The sequence below is a fragment of the Cotesia typhae genome, unplaced genomic scaffold, assembly GCF_013202065.1.
Source record: "Cotesia typhae breed Kobodo isofemale line unplaced genomic scaffold, CoteBio_Ctyphae contig_48, whole genome shotgun sequence".
Classification (NCBI taxonomy): Eukaryota; Metazoa; Arthropoda; class Insecta; order Hymenoptera; family Braconidae; genus Cotesia; species Cotesia typhae.
In genome coordinates this window covers 1,747,277-1,766,162 of record NW_027423756.1, presented here as the reverse complement: position 1 = coordinate 1,766,162, position 18,886 = coordinate 1,747,277, and the positions used below count along the sequence as shown (strand labels likewise).

Sequence of the window (18,886 nt, the reverse complement as noted above, 5' to 3'; positions counted from 1 at the left end):
TGAAGATATTTTTGGTCGATTACGTCGTTCGGCAAAAATATTTTCAGCTTCTTCGAAAGTTGGAGGGTCGTGAGCGACGAAGGGCGGTCCAAATCGGTAGTTCCCTACATCATCCCCCACTGTTGTATTCCCGCATGTTGTTGACTTATTTTGGGTTTTATCCGAATCGTGGGATTTTTCCGAGTTATTATTATTTGGTGGATTGGTTGATTTAATCCCTTTTGGTAAATTATTTATTTGTTCTACCCGTTCTGGTTCGATAAGGGTGTTATTCGCGTTGGACGGTTCAAGTTCGATTATTTCCTGTATTCCCTTGCCGTGTTCGTCTACGATTTGGCGGCTTGTGTGGTCATAATGGATACCCATGGCCGCTAGTTCATCAGGGATGAGGACTCTTCCGAAGATTGGGGTTCGGGGTTCTGGACCGTCTCTTAAATATCCAGTGAATCGGGATTTAATTAAGTTTTGTGGTGTTAGAGAGTTTTTATCTAATTGTTTTTCATTTTTATCGTGTACGTTGACGACGTTTCTTGTATTAGCAATTTCTGCTGAGGTTGCAGGTTCCGGCTCTACGATGACGGGGTGTTCCATTTCGCTGGGATTTTCGCTTCTTCCCGTATCTTCTGGGCTGATGTCGCTGTTTGATTCTGCTTCGAGGTCATCGCTGTTGTCTCTAAGAAACTCGTCGACATTAGTTTCAGTTGCTGTGTCATCTACGGAATCTTCTTCGCTTCGCCAGAGTGGAGGCATTTTACTTAGCGACTGGCGGATATTTTTCTCTGTTTCGGAACTAGTTCTTTTCATTTTTGCTAGTTCTTGGGGGGTGTAATTGAATATTGCTTCTTCTAGAAGCATTTTTTCTAGAGCTTTTTCTTTATAAGGATTTTCCGGTGGGGGTCGCCTTTTAATGATTTCATCGAACATTTTTATTAGGTCGAGGGTTTTTCGTCTTTGTCTTTGTGGGATGATGTTTTCTTTATTCTTTTCTAATTCTTCGTCCTTCTCCTCTTCATCGTTCCCCTCTTGTCCCGTATTTGGTTTGTTAATCGTGGAGGGAACGGGAGTTGAGGCTGGCAAGAAAACATCATCGTCCCCCTCTTGTTCGTTTGCTGTTGATTTTGTCTTAGGATCTTCTGTAGTTAAATCAAGGTCGCTATCTTCGAAGTAATTTATTTTGGGCGGGATTCGCATTTTTCCCATTTCCCTTTTTCTAAGACGAGAAGCGATTGTTTCTCTGAGTTCGGGGGCGCTGCTGATTCTTGGTCTATTTTTTGATCCGAGAGGGCGACCAGGGCGCTTGATCGATTGAATCGCTTCTTCATCTGAGAGTATTTTATGTGATTTTATTATCGTAGTATTATTCGTGATGGGCAGTGCTAAATAATCATTTTCGGTAATATTATTTGATTCGTTTTCTAAGGGCTCGGGACGACCTTCGGGGTTATATGAGAGTCCTTCCGCGTATTGTTCCGTGATTTTGTGACGAACAATGACATTAAATTTGTATCTGCTTAATTTCGACTGCCATTTAGCTTGCCTTTCGGTGACAGTCGTGCTGTCCCTTAGCGAGGTTACATAAGGGCTTCTGGTTATTAGAGTAAAATGTTTTTGGAGATAAGGTCGAAATTGTTGAATGGCGTAAACTACTGCGAGGCATTGTTTTTCAATGTCAGTGTATCGGGTTTCGGTGTCGTGAAAGACGCGTGAGACACAAGACACTATTTTCTCTCCATCTCTTTCTAGGTCATCGTCCCCTTCTCTCAGTCTGTTGAATAGTCTTTGAACTCTCACTCTATGTTCTTGTAGGGTTTTACCATAGCTAACTAAATCATCGATATAAATAAATAATTCTGTCCCTTTTAATCCGCTTAAAGTGGAATCCATCATTCGTTGGAAGATAGATGGAGCGCATTCTAATCCAAAAGGCATGCAACGATATTCCCAGTGCCCGTCTGGGGTAGAAAATGCCGTTTTTGGTGCATCTGCGGGGTGCATTGGGATCTGATGGAAACCCATGGCGAGATCAAAGACGCTAAAAAAATTAGCGTCGCCTAATTGGTCTAAAATATCGATAATTAGGGGTAAAGGATAGGCATCCCCTCTAGTGATTTTATTTAGTTGCCTAAAGTCAATAACCATTCTATATTTTTTTATAGAGGGGTCATTTGATTTTTTTGGTACAATCCACAAGGGTGAGTTGTACGGAGAGTTAGATTTTCTGATTATTCCTTGTTTTTCAAGATTTTCGACCTGTCTGGCGATTTCTTCCCGATGTTCTGGGGGAAATCGATATTGTTTTATTCTCACCGGTTCGTTGATGGTGGTTTCTATCCGGCAGGTGAAATTCTTCGAACGACCTCATTTATCTCCGGGGAGGTGAAATACGTCGTGATTATTTTTGATGAGATTTTGAACTTGTTCTTTTTCCTCCTCGTTGAGGTGATCTACTGGTATTTTCTGGAGTAGAATCTTTATACGTTCTTGTTTATCTATTATACGGTTGGAGTTTTCTATAGAAGGGGAGTCGGATTCGTCCCCTTCTGAGCTTGGATTATCAAGTTCGAAATCCTCGAGTGTTTGAGGTCCTATGTCGATGTCTACCGGGTTTGAATTTAGGTTAATGATCATGCACATGGCGTACCCGTCGTCTACCTTGACAACTGCTTCTCCTCCGAGTACCCCTTGCTACTGATACTCTCATCCGAGGTGGCAAGGTGTAGCTGGAAGAAGGCTTTGTTTCAAGGCTAAAAGGTGTTGGTTTAGAAGGGCAGGACAATATAACTAAGGTTTGGTCATCGTAAGAGATTTCAGCTTTTTCGGCTTCGAAAAAGTTGTTTCCTAAGATTCCCACTCCAGGGAATGGTAAATCTTCTAAACAAACTTGGAATTCTACGTCAATATTGAGGATTTTTAATGTGGTTGTTCCTGAAGTTTCGAAAGTGCTGTCGCTGAGTCCTCGGAATCTCCTAGCTTTTCTGCTGTCGATAATTACTTCGGGTTTTAAAGCGGATGCATTGATGAGGCATACATCCCCCCCCCGGTATCGATGAGGAAGCGCTGATAATTGCCTAGGAGTGAGTTACACGACACATATATTTTTGGCCCAGTTCCTAGAGCGAGGACTTTTTGCTCTGGGAACTTTCTTGGGTTAATTATAGGGATGGGTTGTATTGGTTTATTTTTCATTACTAAGGTGTTCCAGTAAAACGAGATGGTTACGCGTTCTTGAATAAAGAATTCATTTCCGAGGATGGCCTTATAACCTCCGGGTGGTTCCGGTACGAGATGAACAGTAATTTTGACTCCGAATATTTTTAGATTTATGGAACCGGTTATGGGCATTGAGCTAGTAGCGATACCTCCTACTACTCCTGTATTTTCAATGTTACAGAGGATTTCGTCGCATAGTTCTTCGATGCAGAGTAAGTTGAGGTCGGAGCCGGTGTCCAGGAGTGCGTTTACTCCTCCACTACGAAATGCTGGGCTTCGTATGTGGACCGTGGGGCCTTTTCCAGTCGTTAGACATTTTGGTTTGTTCTTCCCTGCGCTCGTAATTCTCCTGCCGTCATCAATGGTGGGTTCAACTGAGCTGATAGCGGTGTTCCGTTGTTTTGATCGGGTTGTCGTTCCGATCTCGGGAGGGTCATCATTTCGTTCAGAGTCGGTTGGAGTTCTAGGTCTTGCCTCTGGGTGTTTTGGAAGATTGATCGGGGGTATTGATTTTGGAAGCCCCGATATGGACCCTTTTGGTACTGTTGATAATAGTTGGAGTTCTTCGAAGGTGTAATCGGAGACGGGACGGGCATACTCGCCATTGCCTCCTGTTGACGAGCGCCCATCCCGTTTAAAGGATCGTAGGCGTCTCGACGTTCTCCCTTCGGGCAAAACGGACAAGTACAGACTACTGAAGGGTCCTTTTTATGTCGTAATTTGGCTTCTTCAGAATCTTCGTCGTCTTCGAAGCGAACCGCTCTTTTAGTGGGACCGTTTACTCTAGGATGATAACGATTTTGGTTAAAATTTTGAAAAGTTCTAGGTTGATAATAATTTTGATTTCTCGGTGTATATTGTGGATTTCGTTCGGTTCCGAACGCGAAAGTGGAGCCTAAAATCTGTTGTTCCCTCTGATAATTCGGACCGTAGTAATTTTCTTCATAAGTGTCAGGGTATGGGTCTTCATAGTAGTCCGTCGGATGTACTAGTCTATGAGTGAATGTCTCTGGGACTTGTCTGTATTCGTGGTATGATAAAGTGCGAGGCAATTCGCGATAATTACCTCGGTCGTCATAGTCACGAGAAGATCTCGGCATCTGTGGATAGTGTCTGTTACCATCTTGTCCGGTTCGTCTGTGAAATTCTACGGAGGGCGGTAAAGATTCGCCTGGTATGACTCCGTCATCTCTCATTGCGCGTCTACGATCTGGTCTTCTGTACGCGTCATTTTCGATGGCCTTGTACATGTCGTCTAATGTTTCGATTCTTCTCATTTTACATAGGCATCGTAAAAGTCTGGTAAGTATTCATAGAAAGTAGTGGCCGCTGTCTTTTCGAAAGTTCGTTTTACTACGGCCCTATCATCTTCGGGAGCATTAAGTTCGATACGCCGGACCATTTCGCTTAACCGAAAATAGAAATCTTCGATATTTTCAGATTCCTTTGGGGCCGCAGCAGCTAGATTTTTCTGCCACGTGGTATATGGGTCACCTCTTTTTAATTTTCTCCCTAAGATTAGTAAAATATCTTCAACGGAAGCTAGTTCTGCATGTTCGATTAGTCTTTTGGCTCGTCCATATAGTTTTTGTGCTACACGGCGAGCGAAAAAGCCCTGGTTATCAGCTGGGATGCTGGGTAACCAGTTTCTGACTATTCCGTCGAATAATTCGAAATCTTTTACTGCGGTGGGACCTTCTCCGTTAAAATATGGGAGCGCATCGTGTAATTCTTTCGCGAGGGTTTGAATTTGGATGTTGAGGCTTTCCTCGTTTATAGAGGTATCAACGCGGAAGGTTCTTCTTTCCATGTTTCCAAACGGGAAATCGTTAGAGCAAGGCACGAAAAACGTTCCGGATTCGTCCTCGAATGGCTCCACGATTATTGTATGATTAAACCTAAATATTAAATTTTGTTTTATACCCTTGTGAGTGTGTGGTCAAGAGAAGGTGCTAAATTCAAAGCACCCTTCCCAAGAGTTTAGTGAGAGCTTCTTTCGTAAAAGAAAGTGCTAATTAAAGCACCTTTCCAGAACTAGGAAACTTCTGTGAGAGTTTTGTCAGAGGAGGTGCTAGATTCACAGCACACTTCTCTTTAAATGTAGTGTAAATGTAAGGGATAAAAAAAAATTTTCAAAATTTCGAAATAATTAAAATTTAATGTTAATATTGCTAAGTTAGCAAAAAAATATTTTTTTTTTTCTTCAATACCGAGTTAAAATAAATTTTGCTGACAGGAGTTGAGATTGCAAATTCCGTTTGGTGTTGACCAACTCGGGTATAGACGCGTCAGCGAATTCTTTTTGCGATATTTTATTGTCTAAAGAACAGTATATTAGTTAAAAAAAAACGATTGCAAAACGATATTACTTGAGTTCTATAACCTTTTGAAAAAGAATTCCGGACAAAGGAAATTTTTGCAAAATATAAATTTTATGAAATTTAAAATATGTCGAAATATAAGAGAAAATTTTGTAAGACTCGAATTTCGTTCTATGATAAAATTGCAGTTTTACACAGAGAATTTTAATTTTTTTGATTTAGATAAAATGAATAACGAACGAAAGTTGTTGGAGTCTTTAAAAAAAAAAATTTCCCCTTTTTTTTTTGTAAATTTTTTCTACAACTATTTTTATTTGCAAATTTAGTGAAAAGAAAATATTTCTAAATTTAAATCATTTCTGCTGACCAAGAATGTTGGTGCAAGTCCGTACAAGACAAGCCGCACCTCGAATAAAGAAACGTAAGCGAATTCTTTATTGTAATTTTAGACTACTTCATGAAAATAATATCTATGATATAGTTAAATATTCAATAATTCCTTTGAATAAAAATAGAAATATGAAGAAAAAGCAAATTTTATAAAATTTCGGGAGTTATTAGTTTATATAAAGTTTAAAGAAAAATTTAAAATTTTGGGAATAAGACAAAAATTATGAAAAAGGAAAAAAAAAATTTTTAGAAAAGTTTTAAAATTTCAAAATTGAACACAATTAGACTTGAATTTATTTAGACAGTGGAATTTAAATAGAAAAGAAAATATTCAGAGATTATAAGATTTTCTCAAACAATAGTTAAATAATTTCGTATTCGAATGCCACCGCTGCCATCAGTGTTCTTTATGTTATGTCCAAGGGCGTTTTTAGAGCGGTAGCGTAAACGGTGGAGGTTTGGACTAACAGTTTAAAGAATACGCAACGGAGGTTTTAATTCCGTTGTTTTAATTATTTATGTGGGACGTTTTCGAGATACGAACTTACCACGCCTTCGTTTGAGACTGACAGATTTTTATAAGACTAGATGTACTTACTCTCTGCAGGAACTTTATTGATGGTCAGATCCGTGGTTTTAGGGCAGCCGTTAGCGCCTGTTCCTTGATTGGGCCCTTTGGTTGATTCTTGCAGCGGATGGAGTGGGGTGGATTTGGGCTGCTTATATTACGGGCTTCTTATTTTATGAAATGACTTGTTGAAAACTGATTTCACTTTTATTGAGATTTATTTTTATAAACATTAAAACTTACACTTTCACAAATTGATTTTAATCGAAATTATATTAATGAATTTGATTTATTTGAGCTAACGTCCTCCAGTCCCCCGTAGGGTAAAGTGCGCAAATTTAGCTTTTTGAAATGTTTTATTTAAACTTACTGCCCGGATTCTCGCCTAAGTGCAGGGCAAATTAGAACTTTGAGATTCCGGTTCTCTAGATTTTTAATTAATAACTAATACGTGGCCTGCCGGTTGAACCGAGTCTGAACTCGTCTTAAGTGCAGCGCAAATTAAGATAAGGGACTTTTACAAGGCACGGGTCCGTCAATTAAACGCGGAAGTCGAATTAATTGCTCAAAGACCAATACGTGGCCTGCCAGTTGAACCGAGTCTGAACTCGTCTTAAGTGCAGCGCAACTTAAGATGAAGGACTTTTACAATGCACGGGCCCGTCAAGTAAACGCGGAAGTCAAATTACTTGATCAAAGACAGGCGTTGGCTGTTGATCGCCTTTTTAAATACTCGCGGTGCTGAGATTGCAGAAGTCCCCGCTAGTCAACCAGCAGTCGCGTAGCTTATATTTTATTGAGGCTTTCGCGCATGGAGAAGTCTTCCATCTGCGCCGGTGATTTAAATTTAAAGAAAAAAAATTTTGGGGTGGACATAACAGCGACGTATCATTTTTGTGTGAGTCGCTGCGAAGGAATATGATAGATAAATTAACACGAACAAAAAACTATGCACAGTTTGCATGTTCAACATGGTTTAAATGTGGATAATGTATGTAAATTTCTTGGAGACCGTTCAATTGAACAATCGAATACCGTTTATGTCTTTTCTTGAAGATGAAAAACGTCTAACAAATGAATACAGTTATGGCCGTATGACGTTATTTGGTTGTTTGATTTAATCTCAAACGAAAAATCCTTATTGATCATGAAAAAAGACATCATTATTTTTATGTGATTGTTGTTGCTTTATTTTCTGTGACGAAAAAAGTATGTCATTGCATCAGATAATTTCATGTTGAATCACGTCAAACCGGTATGAATATGAGTAATTAAACATAAAAGGCGTATACAGTAATTATTCACATATGTCGAAAATCGTCAACAAAACATCTATTATGTAAAACCGTGATTGTAAAATTCGACGTTATTAAATTTTTTTGTGGAACGTAACAGATAATTCATCAGATTTAATGTGAGTCGCTGCGAAGAATACGACGGATAATTCGGTACATAGTATTAACTATATACAGTATGCGGGCTTAGCACGGTTTAAATGCGGATAACGTACATGTCCTTCTTTAGAACCGTTTAATAGAACAATCGAATGTTGTTTATGTTCTTATCTTGAAGGATGAACACCATTCGATGAATAAAATAATTCTTGTTAAATGACGTTATCTGAAGATTGGATTCATTCGCGATTGAAAAATTTCAATAGGTGATGAAACTTGAGATTAATATGTTTATATAGTTAACATTTGTTTGTTTTGTATGTAATGAAGAAATTGTGTAGTTGCATCAAATAATTTCATGTTGAAGAACGTTATACCGACACGAATATGTTTCAACATAAAATGCGCATCTAGAATTCATTCATACATCCCTGTTGAAAAGCTCCAATTAAATCCCATCAAAAGCGACAAAAGCCACTTAGAAACCAATAAAATTTATGGGTTTCTAAATGGCTTTTGTCGCTTTTGATGGGATCCTGTTGGAAATTTTAAACAGAGATGAAAATTGTTTATAAAAAATTCGTTCGTATGAAATTGTGAACGTAAACTATGACGGTATTAAATTTTTTTGTGAAACGCAACAGACAATTTATCATATTAACGTGAGTCGCTGCGAAGAATATGATAGATAATCCAACACATAAAGAAAACTATATTCGGTTCGCAGGTTTAGCATGGATCAAATGAGGATATTGTACATGTCTTTCTTAGGGACCGTTTAATCGAACAATCGCATATTGTTTTGGTCGTTATTTTGACGGATGAAAAGATTTCGACGAATAAAAATAATTATTGTTAAACGACTTTATCTGATCATTAAATCTATTAGCGATCAAAATATTGCTATGGGTTATGACAGGAGAAATTATTACTTTTACACAGATAATGTTTGTAATTTTGCTGTGTAACGAAGAAATTATGTTGCATTAAATAATTTCATGATGGAGCACGTAATACTAATACGAATATGTGTGAAAATAACACGTGCATCTAGAATTCATTCATACATGAAAATTGTTAATGAGAAATCCATTGTACGAAACAGTGGATGTAAACTTTGATATCATTAAATTTTTTCGTGGAATGCAACAGGATCTTATAACATTTAACGTGAGTCGCTGCGAAGCAATATGACGGATAATCCAACACATAGAAAAAATTATATACGATTCGCGGATTTAACATGGCTTAAATAGGAATAACGTACATGACTTTCTCGGGGATCGTGTAATTGAATAATCAAATATTGTTTGTGTCATGATCATATTAAAAGACGAAATATATACAATAAATAAATACAACTATCGTTAAATGATGTCGTTTGATTATTAGATTTATTTGCAAACGAAATATCATTATAGGTCACGAAAGAAGGGATCATTTTGAAATGGATGATATTTTTATGTTCTTCATGCAATGAAGAAATTATATTATTGCATCGAGTAATTTCATGTTGAGGAATGGTAAACTGATACGGGTATGTATAAGCATAAAACGTGTGTATAAAATTCATTTGGATGTTAAAGTCCGTTAATAAAATATTCAGTAAATGAATTCGTGGACGTAAACTATGAAGTTATTAAACTCGTTGAAAAATGCAATTCCGGGCTCGCGGGCTTACGGTTCGCGGGCTTAACATGGCTTAAATGCGCATAATGTATAACGCGTCGAATAAATTTAATTATGACCAGCACGTGGTCAGCGATTATAACAATTCTTCCACAAATAATTGCGTCCACAGTTTACACAACAGTTTCAAATTTAACGAACAATTCGAAATTCAATCAAACAATCAATTAGCAATAAACAGCGTTAATACTCGGCGTATTAATTAACAAACAAATCAGCGATACAATAAGCGAATAAGTGTTTTGAGCTAGGCTCCAAAACGCGTGCGATTCCGACCAAGGCAGTATCCCGAAGCCCCTTTTTTCAAACTAATGGTCCGCTTCTTCTTCTTCTCTTTGTCCCGTTCTTCATTACTCTATTGACGGTCTCGGGCCCAAAGATGGCGGCAGTGACGATGCTCGACGATGCTCTCGATGATCTTCTCGAGCTCGTGGCATGCGTCAGGGACAGTTTAGACTTAAAATTAACTTACAATTAAATCTTAAATCTAAATTCAAATTGTCGCGCTCTCGAGCTGCGGACTTCTGAATACTGTTTCAGTATCCGGCGAGGGCGACACGGTCGCGGCAAATCAACAACAACAACGAAATTTTCCAAATTAAACAAATTAAAATTAATCAAAATTAAACAAGGGGAATGAAATTCCCCATGTTACAATATATATATATATATATATATATATATATATATATATATATATATATATATATATATATATGTAATCATCAACAATTAGTTAATTAACTAACTAATTGCATTACGTGTAGTAGTTAATTAATTAGTATTATGAAAATACTGAAAGTGTAGGAAAAAATTATGTTAAATCGACAAATATACAAAAATCACAGTTTGGTAATATTATTATTCGACTCAAGCTATGTGACATTGAAATGTTCTGTGAAATGATAGGTTTGTTATTTCTCTAACTATAGATAAAGTTCTTTAAATACATAATTCTTTATTAATTCGTTCGACCTTTCATCGCTTAAGTACAATTTCAATGAACTCCATGATTTTACTCGTGACATTGCAACGTATAGTTGTCCATGATTAAACACGTCTTTTTGAAGATCTACTCCAATTTTGTCGAATGTTTGCCCCCCCCCCCCAATAATAATTGTAATTCAGGTTCTGAATCGTTGTTTCTGGATTTCTCTGCATTTATTTCGTCTTTCATCATTTCATAAGAATGTACGAATATGTTATGTTCTCTTATGATTGATTCGATGCTACTAACAACGTCAATATCTAATTTATTGTTTTGATCACATCTATATTGTGATGCTTCAGCAGAGTCGATAATAAATAATTGTCCATTTGTAGGACGGTCACCAGATTCAGGATGTAGAGATTCATTAATTTGATAGTATACCTGTCCTTGAATTTTGAAACAAAACGGACCGGAACGGTTGTTACTAAACTTCATTAAGTTTGCGTTATACGACGCAAACGAAAATGAGCTATTATAGTACCGTATTCTATCTAAGAAATGACGAGATTTTTCGTGAGATCCGTCAAAGAGATTTTTCAATACTGATGGAGATTGCGGTAAATCGGCAAGTGCCACTTCACCATGACTGCAACAATCATTGAACGAATCTTTTTTGTTAGCCACTTGTTCGTTAGAAAAATGATGTGCACCACAATGACGACATTCGGAATTCATAGGACCTAGATAATGCTCGTTGATGACATTTTCCTTTACAATACACTCACGATTATAGGCACCGTCATCGATGGCAGCAAAATTCAAATGAATATCTACATTTTCATAAGATGTGGAGGGGTTAGATTATTACAGATTTTACTAATTATTATGATTCTTATGTCTAAGTTTTATTACTTAATTTCTCAATTAGTAATCTTAATTATTTTTTTATTAATTCTTATTATAAATATCTGTTCTTTTTTCGTATTCTATGCCCTTTCTCCTCTCTGATCACCGGACGGGAATTTGATGGACCTGGAAGAAATAAGACAAAATGATTAGGACGTTACATTATGAAAATACATACACAACTAAATAAAAAAGTAAAGAACAATTATCGAAAGAATGGCATTAAAATCTTATATATACCTATTGATTTTTTATCATTATTTAAAAAAAAAAAATAATAATAATATATATGCCAAATGAATTTATTCCATGATCCCATCAATCAAATAAGAATTTATAATTTGAAATAAATATTCATGACATTAAAGTTCACCGACATCAAAAATTTTTTAATTTATTTTATTGAAAAAATTATTACAACAATTTTTATTTTCAATTTCATTTGTAAAAAAATTCATAAAACTGTAAGTGCAAATAGAAAAAATATTATTTAGATTTAATGCAATAAATTAATAAAATCACAATAAAAATGTCGATTAACCTAATTATTATCAAACAATATTTGTCAATCGATAATAAAGTAAAATATCAACAGAATTAGAAAATGAAACATTCATGATTTCGGAATTTATACATTTGTGATATTTTGATGTTATTATGTCTTCATAAAAAATGTATCACAATTCTTTGTAAAAAAAGTATATTATTAATAAGTTCAATAAGAAATGTTTTTTAACTCTAAAAGAAATGAACGTATATACTTACATAGCACAAATAAAGTTATTATTTTCTGAATATATTGTTCAAATAATTGAACGTAATTCTAGGCGAATTGAGACTGTAGTATAAATGTCTGTGCACTGCAGTATTATATTTGCAACAATAATTAATTCACAAATAGATGACGATAACGAACTTCATCAGACACATGAGTTGAAAATCTTAGGTTATACATATATTTATTTTGCTCAATATTATATTAAAAAATCATATGTATGACAACGCGTCGTATGAATCATCAATTCCTACAATAAAAATACATGAGAGTGTGATGTTAGTCAATAGTCAAAACTCGCAAAAAATGGGACCTGATTCCTTATTGGTTAAAAGTAAGGCGCGCGCGCAGCGCGTTATTCAAATTTCTAATTAGTTAAAATTTAGGCGCACGCGTGGCGCGCTATTCAAATTTCTAGTTATCCGAAAGAATATGTTACTGGCAATCAATAACCAACCCTGCAATCATAGGAGTACAACAGTTATTGGTTGGCGCGTTATTTAAATTCCTATTTTAGATGTAAATAACGGAACAATTCCTAAAAGGATAACAAATTGGTAAGGTGAAGTCCAACATTGGTGGATTCTAAATATTAAAAAATCAACCACAAAAATAAACAATGTAATTTAGCACACATTCAACATTATTTTATTACTGCCGCAAGTTAAATAATAAGTTTTACATAACAATTAGATTGTTTTTGTGTTTACAGCATTCAATTGGTCATACTAACACTTATGAATAACATTATATATATTTTTTTTTATATTTATATTATTTACTGTAATCTTAATCTATTCATATATTCCAATCGTATACAACTTAATTTAAATATCACTGTGATTGGATGTAGTACTAACTTATAAATTTAATGACTTGTACGATTTATCTAAATAACTATCAGATAATTATATTATTATATTACGGTAAATGTAAGATTAAAATCATAATTCCATAGCTGTTTAATACTACTTAAAAATTATTATCATCAAATAGTTGACTTGATTTAGACATGGGATTATGACGGAGACAGTCTTAGGCATTCGCACTTGTCATTTCAACAACGGCAAGTTACTACATTATTATTATTATCTAGATATAAAATTTAAATCACATTTGGTTTCTCGAGAAAATAATATAAAGTGATTATCGATATTTTAAAGCACAATTGTAAGATATTTAATGTAATGATTGCGAAAACCAAAAGTTACGTTCATTTTGAAATGTAACAAAATTGCGAATTATCAACTCTAAAAGTCAATGTAAACAGCTAGCAACTTCAAATGTTATGTAATTTATTAAACGGCAATAAACGAAAATCCGTGGATAAAAAAATAGTATAATTAAATAGGTATCGTGAATATTGAAAATCCAACTCAAAAGAATATTAATTTATGAATAATTGAGTATGTTAATTAATGAGTTATAAATCCGATGGAATACCTTAATTATTATAATTGAACTTGAGATTGTACAAGTGTCTATTTAATTTAAACTTTCGATTGACCATAATTAGGTAGAGAAAATAATAAAAAATTTATACGTTCAAGTTACATGCAACAAAAACATATCATATCTATGTATATGTATCATGCTTTTGAAAAAAAATTATATCAAAAATCAGCAACAAAAAGTGTGTCGTGTTTTAGAAGAACTAGACTTAACACGCTCGCTTCGCTCGCCTTCATTCTTTTAAAAATCCCGCCACTATCTCATTCGACAAATCAACAACCGAATAAAATAGTCACAGAAGTGACGTAAAACGATACGACATCCGGCCATCAACTTTTTAGAAGAGGATATATGAATAATGGATATTTTAATTAAGGTACCTCATCTGCGATTAAAAACACAACTTAAATGTTATTAGTAGTAAAAAGGTGATTTTAAAAACTCGCCTAAAAACAAAATATTAACAGAAGATACTTTAAAACGCAATAATTAACCTTCGTAAAACAGCCTAATCGATGCAAATAGAGTATGCTATCGTAAAACGTTTAAACGTCATATTACGCAGTATTAAAGGGCATCCATGTTATTTTGGTCGGTAGTTTTACCGTTCATCTCCTTTGTCGTGGATTGTTCGATGCGAATCCTTTTGGGAGACGGATTAGCCGGGATTCGGAATCCCTTTTTAACATCAGCCGCATTCATCACTTTGTCATCGACGATTTTTACATCGGACATCGAGTTACATTGCACGTACGGAAATGCACCTGAAAAAAAAATTTTAAAAGACTATTTAATCAGATTTAATTAAAAAACATACCAGTATTTTTAAACTATTTCAAAAAAATAACCGTCGTAGGAAAAAAAAATTTTTTTTTTTCACGACACTCACTTGTTTTATCTCTATTGACTTGTCCTTTCACTTCAACATGTACGCCAAGTGTATATTTTTTTAATGAATCATGAACTCCCGAGAATGAGCGCACTTGGACTTTTACCCGATATTCACCATCAGTGATTGATCCAGCACCGTATATGGTGTTATTGAAGGTTATATCTTCAAACAGGTCTCTTATGAATCCTTGGACGCCTTCGGAAAAAAAAAAAAAAATTGTGTATGTCAGCTCCGATGCACGACTCGAGTTTACTCCTTAAGTACGATTGTCTAAACATACGCAAAACGAGTTTATCCAACTGAAAATAAGATTAATACCATATGAAAGGGTAAATTAACAAATTATTGAAAATAATATACATATATAAATATATATTTATTCATTTTATATACATTTATTATAACTAATCGGCGAAATATTTTATATTAAACTTTTCACAATAGTCAATTTCAGATGTGCACAAATATTTCATTAGGAATGTTGATAAATTATGTAATTATTATTATCTGACAATTATCATTTATTTTTTAAATATTATTTTTCAATATTAATTAGATCAACATTACTTTCATTTTTAATTACAGTGAGAAGTGGTTTATGGTAACTAAAATAAGACTCATGGACGTTGGTAGATACGTGGTTCACGAATCTCGAAAATACCGCATCAATGGTTGTACCATACCTCGTTGTCCCCATTGCTCTATCAGAAACAATATCTAAATTCAGTTCAGATTTTAAAAATTGTATTAATTTCAATCCGTCATCTTTACTAAGATCGACATTAAAATCGCCGCTTAGTACGAGCGCCAGTAAATGGTATTCTTTTCCAAGTAGTTTTGATCCACCTTCTGTATAAGACAATAATACCTCAATAATGAAATCTATTACATCATTAACCTTTTGATTAACAGAAATGTAAATCGAAACTATAACAATGTGATTACCGTTAGGCAAAGTACATCTCGCAGCACATATGTGCTTCCTGCATTAATTTTTTTTTTTTCAATCTGTAAGTTCGCTGTTTCTCGGCTGGAGTTTTTGGAGGTGGTTTAGATTTTTTCCTAGTAAAAAAATGTAAAAAAAAAAAAATTAGAAAATTTATAAATGCATAATTATAAAAATTTTAACTAACTTTAAGAAAATTGATAAAAAAATGTTTTTTAGAAACAATTTTTTAAAACTATTATAATTAATTTTTTATTTAAAATATAATATTATCTTAATAACTAACAAAATATGGTTATAAAAAGATAATTGTCACTAAATCTTTTACGTACAATAATAAATAGTACATGAAAATTATTTAAGTATGCTAAAAAATAACTTTTCGAAAGAAAATTTTTTAAAAACATTATTATATATAATCATCATTATAATAAAGAAATATTGTTGATTTTTCAGATAATATTATCGAATTATTGATATTTAAAAATTATTCATAAAATAAATCTTAATAACCTGGAGGAATTTATAGACATCGAAAAAAAAAAAATTAATTTTTGGTTAGCTTAGAAATTGTCTAAATTGGATTAAATATCTAATTTTGTGTTATTCTCAAATATATATTTATATGAACTACATCGATAATTATTAAATATTTAATAAATACAAATCGCACATGCTCATGCATATAATACATGAATTATAACGTACCTTTTACCCACGTGGTTGTTAGATGTTCCGGCAATATTATATACACCCCTTTCTGTCATAGTTATTTGAAAATACTTTCAGTTCACTTTAGCGAAATATAATGATAAAAATTATAACTTCGCAATAACAATATTAATTATTGATATGTATAACAAAAACAGCAATATAAGTAGATTGACACTGATAGAAACAAATAAGCCCAATAACATATAGGTATAGTCGCCTTGCAGCATACAATATGTACGTCTTAATACACTCACAACCAAATTAGAAAGTTGCGCACCATAGGTGCGCACCAAAAAAGTAATGAGGTCATTCATCAGTAGATTTTACCTCTCATATTTTTCTCATACCGGGCGCCTTATATATGAAAATCGATTCTTAAGGAGTAAACTCCAAAAAAAAAAATTGTAAATTTCAGTAGAAAATAAAATTCAAAGATTTAAAATGAAAAGATATCAACAATTACAATAAATACAAATTTTTTGAAACTTACATACAATACCGAATTCTTCATAAACTCTTGGAATGCTGATCGGCTCATAGACACGTGGTCCTTGAGACGCGTTGTTCGCATAGACCTTCGTTGTACTTCCGGTAATCGTCAATTCAATCGGGGCAACGTCTTCGGCGGCTTGCGCGAAATTGGGATCAGCATTTTGACACTTCAAACGTTCAAACTTTATCACCTAAAAAGAAATAGAAAGCATTAATTATTTGATTTAATTTAATTTAATATACGATAATTTTATCATTTATTTATCTATTTTAATTTAATAATTTTGCCAAATCAAATATCATGAATCGATAATTAAATTTAAAAAGATTTAAATATAAAAAATTTATATCAATTTTTCATAAAGTTTGGCCTGATATTCCGAAATTAACGGATCCCAAACCAAGATTTGGATTCTGCGACCGGTTCCATTCGTCATAATAAAACGAAAGATCCTCTTCTTGCTTTTCAACAATTTCACGCCGTCGATCCATGCCACCGAGCCTGTGAAATGATTGTAACGCAAAAAAAAATTTAGTTAATTGGAAAGAAATTAGCTGATTAATTATAAATTAGTAATTTAATCGTCAGAATGATATACTGATAATAAAAAAATAATTAATCAAAAATTACTTACACCATGGTATCACCGTGGGTGAACGAATCGACTTCTTCATTACTCGTAGAAGTAAAATCAATTTCGGTTTTGGACGTTTCGGTCATTTTGGGAATTATGTTTAACGAAATTATTTTTTATTAATAAACAATTATTTGAATTTATTTAATATAAATAATATTACGCATTCCATCTAACCACGACGTAAAAATTAATCACAAAATGCGGTATTTTGTACGTGTAACTAAAGGACGACCCTAGCGGATTCGTATACACTGTGTATACTCGGTGTAAATTCGGTGTAAACTTGGTGTGGTGTATACTGGGGGGATACAGAACGTATACTTGGTGCTTACTAAAAACACACCGAGTATAGAAAAAAAATACACTTAATATACTCGGTGTGAATTCGAATCATATAGGATGCGTATACACCAGGTATACACTGAAATTGTTTTCAGTCTTCATCATAAAAAATTGTGAAAGGCTCACAAATAATAACGTAGAAGCTTTGGAATGAATAAATGATTTAACACCAGAAAAAATTTTATGAATATAAGAAAAGCTGATTTTATACCTCTAAAAAATTTGATTCAATTTACGGAAATTACACCTAAAATCTGAAATTTTCAGTTTTTTGAAAATATTGAAATGAATTAGTATACAATGCGTAAACTTGGGGTTGATTCAGCTTGGACGCATTGAGGGACTATGCGTGGTGTAGTTTCGTGAGAATGTATTTATAAACATACCCAAGTGATTATATAAATTCAATGATATGTCGAATGTATATGAATTATACACTCTTAGCTTCTTATCTTACACAGAAGATTAATAGCGAATACACTAAGCTTATCCGTAATTTACTCTAAATTTACACCGCATATAAATCAAGCTTACACTGAGTATACACTACAAATATACTGTTTTTACGTACACAGAGAAAAAATTCCTTTCGAAAAAAAAGTGGGTATTATCCCGTGTAGTAAAAAAAATTGTCCCAAGTGTGAGACATCCAAACGTGACACAATAAGGGACATTTTTAGGACAATTTTGGGATATCTCAGAAATAATCAGAAATTTTAAAATAGTGCATTTAAGTAATTTTTCGTCGATTTTAAGTATTTTTTTTTAAAGATTTTCAGAATACTTCAATACTTTTATGACAATTTCAAACGTTTTTTAAATGATTTTAAAGAAGATGATTTATTTTAAAATATTTTTAGGATAATTTTGAACATTTTTCGAATAATTTTATGAAAGACAATTTATTTTTGCATGGTTGCAAATTTGTCCTAAAATTAATAGATCGAAAATTTTAGGACAGTTTCAGGAATTTTCAACAATTTTATTTCTTAGCTAAAGAAAAAACGACTTTTCTCACAGTAACTTTTTTGTTGAAAAAAATTATTTTGGAGTTGAAGAAAAAGTATTTAGGTAGATAACTTGCAAGTTTTTATAATTGTTTTTTTTTTAAATATATAAAAATTTTTTCAACAAAACAGTTGTTGTGAGTAAAATTTTTATTTCTATCGCTAAGAAATGAAATCGTTCAGTTTTCAACAAAATTTCTTATTCCATTACTCATTTTT

The 18,886-nt window shown here is 33.5% G+C and overlaps 2 protein-coding genes across 4 annotated transcripts in view; one reads left to right on the top strand and one right to left on the bottom strand.

Annotated features, from left to right (window-relative positions):
• Positions 1–18,886, top strand: part of LOC141529515 (patj homolog) — a 769,735-nt gene that overhangs the window by 452,732 nt on the left and 298,117 nt on the right. The gene's annotated exons all lie outside the window — the stretch shown is intronic.
• On the bottom strand, positions 12,935–17,401 carry LOC141529296 (uncharacterized). The gene is made up of 5 exons (XM_074245798.1): positions 17,316–17,401; positions 17,071–17,182; positions 16,679–16,871; positions 14,526–14,723; positions 12,935–14,400 (listed from the first exon to the last, which is right to left on the bottom strand). The coding sequence occupies exons 1-5, from the start codon at positions 17,399–17,401 to the stop codon at positions 14,204–14,206; spliced, it is 786 nt and encodes a 261-aa protein (XP_074101899.1). The 3' UTR covers positions 12,935–14,203.

Coding starts and splice junctions, on each gene's coding strand:
- LOC141529296 (XM_074245798.1), bottom strand. CDS start 17,401: ATGACCGAAACGTCCAAAACCGAAATTGATTTTACTTCTACGAGTAAT. Junction 17,183..17,315: donor ACCCACGGTGATACCATGGT/GTAAGTAATTTT, acceptor ATCATTTCACAG/GCTCGGTGGCATGGATCGAC. Junction 14,401..14,525: donor AGTCAATAGAGATAAAACAA/GTGAGTGTCGTG, acceptor TTTTTTTTTCAG/GTGCATTTCCGTACGTGCAA.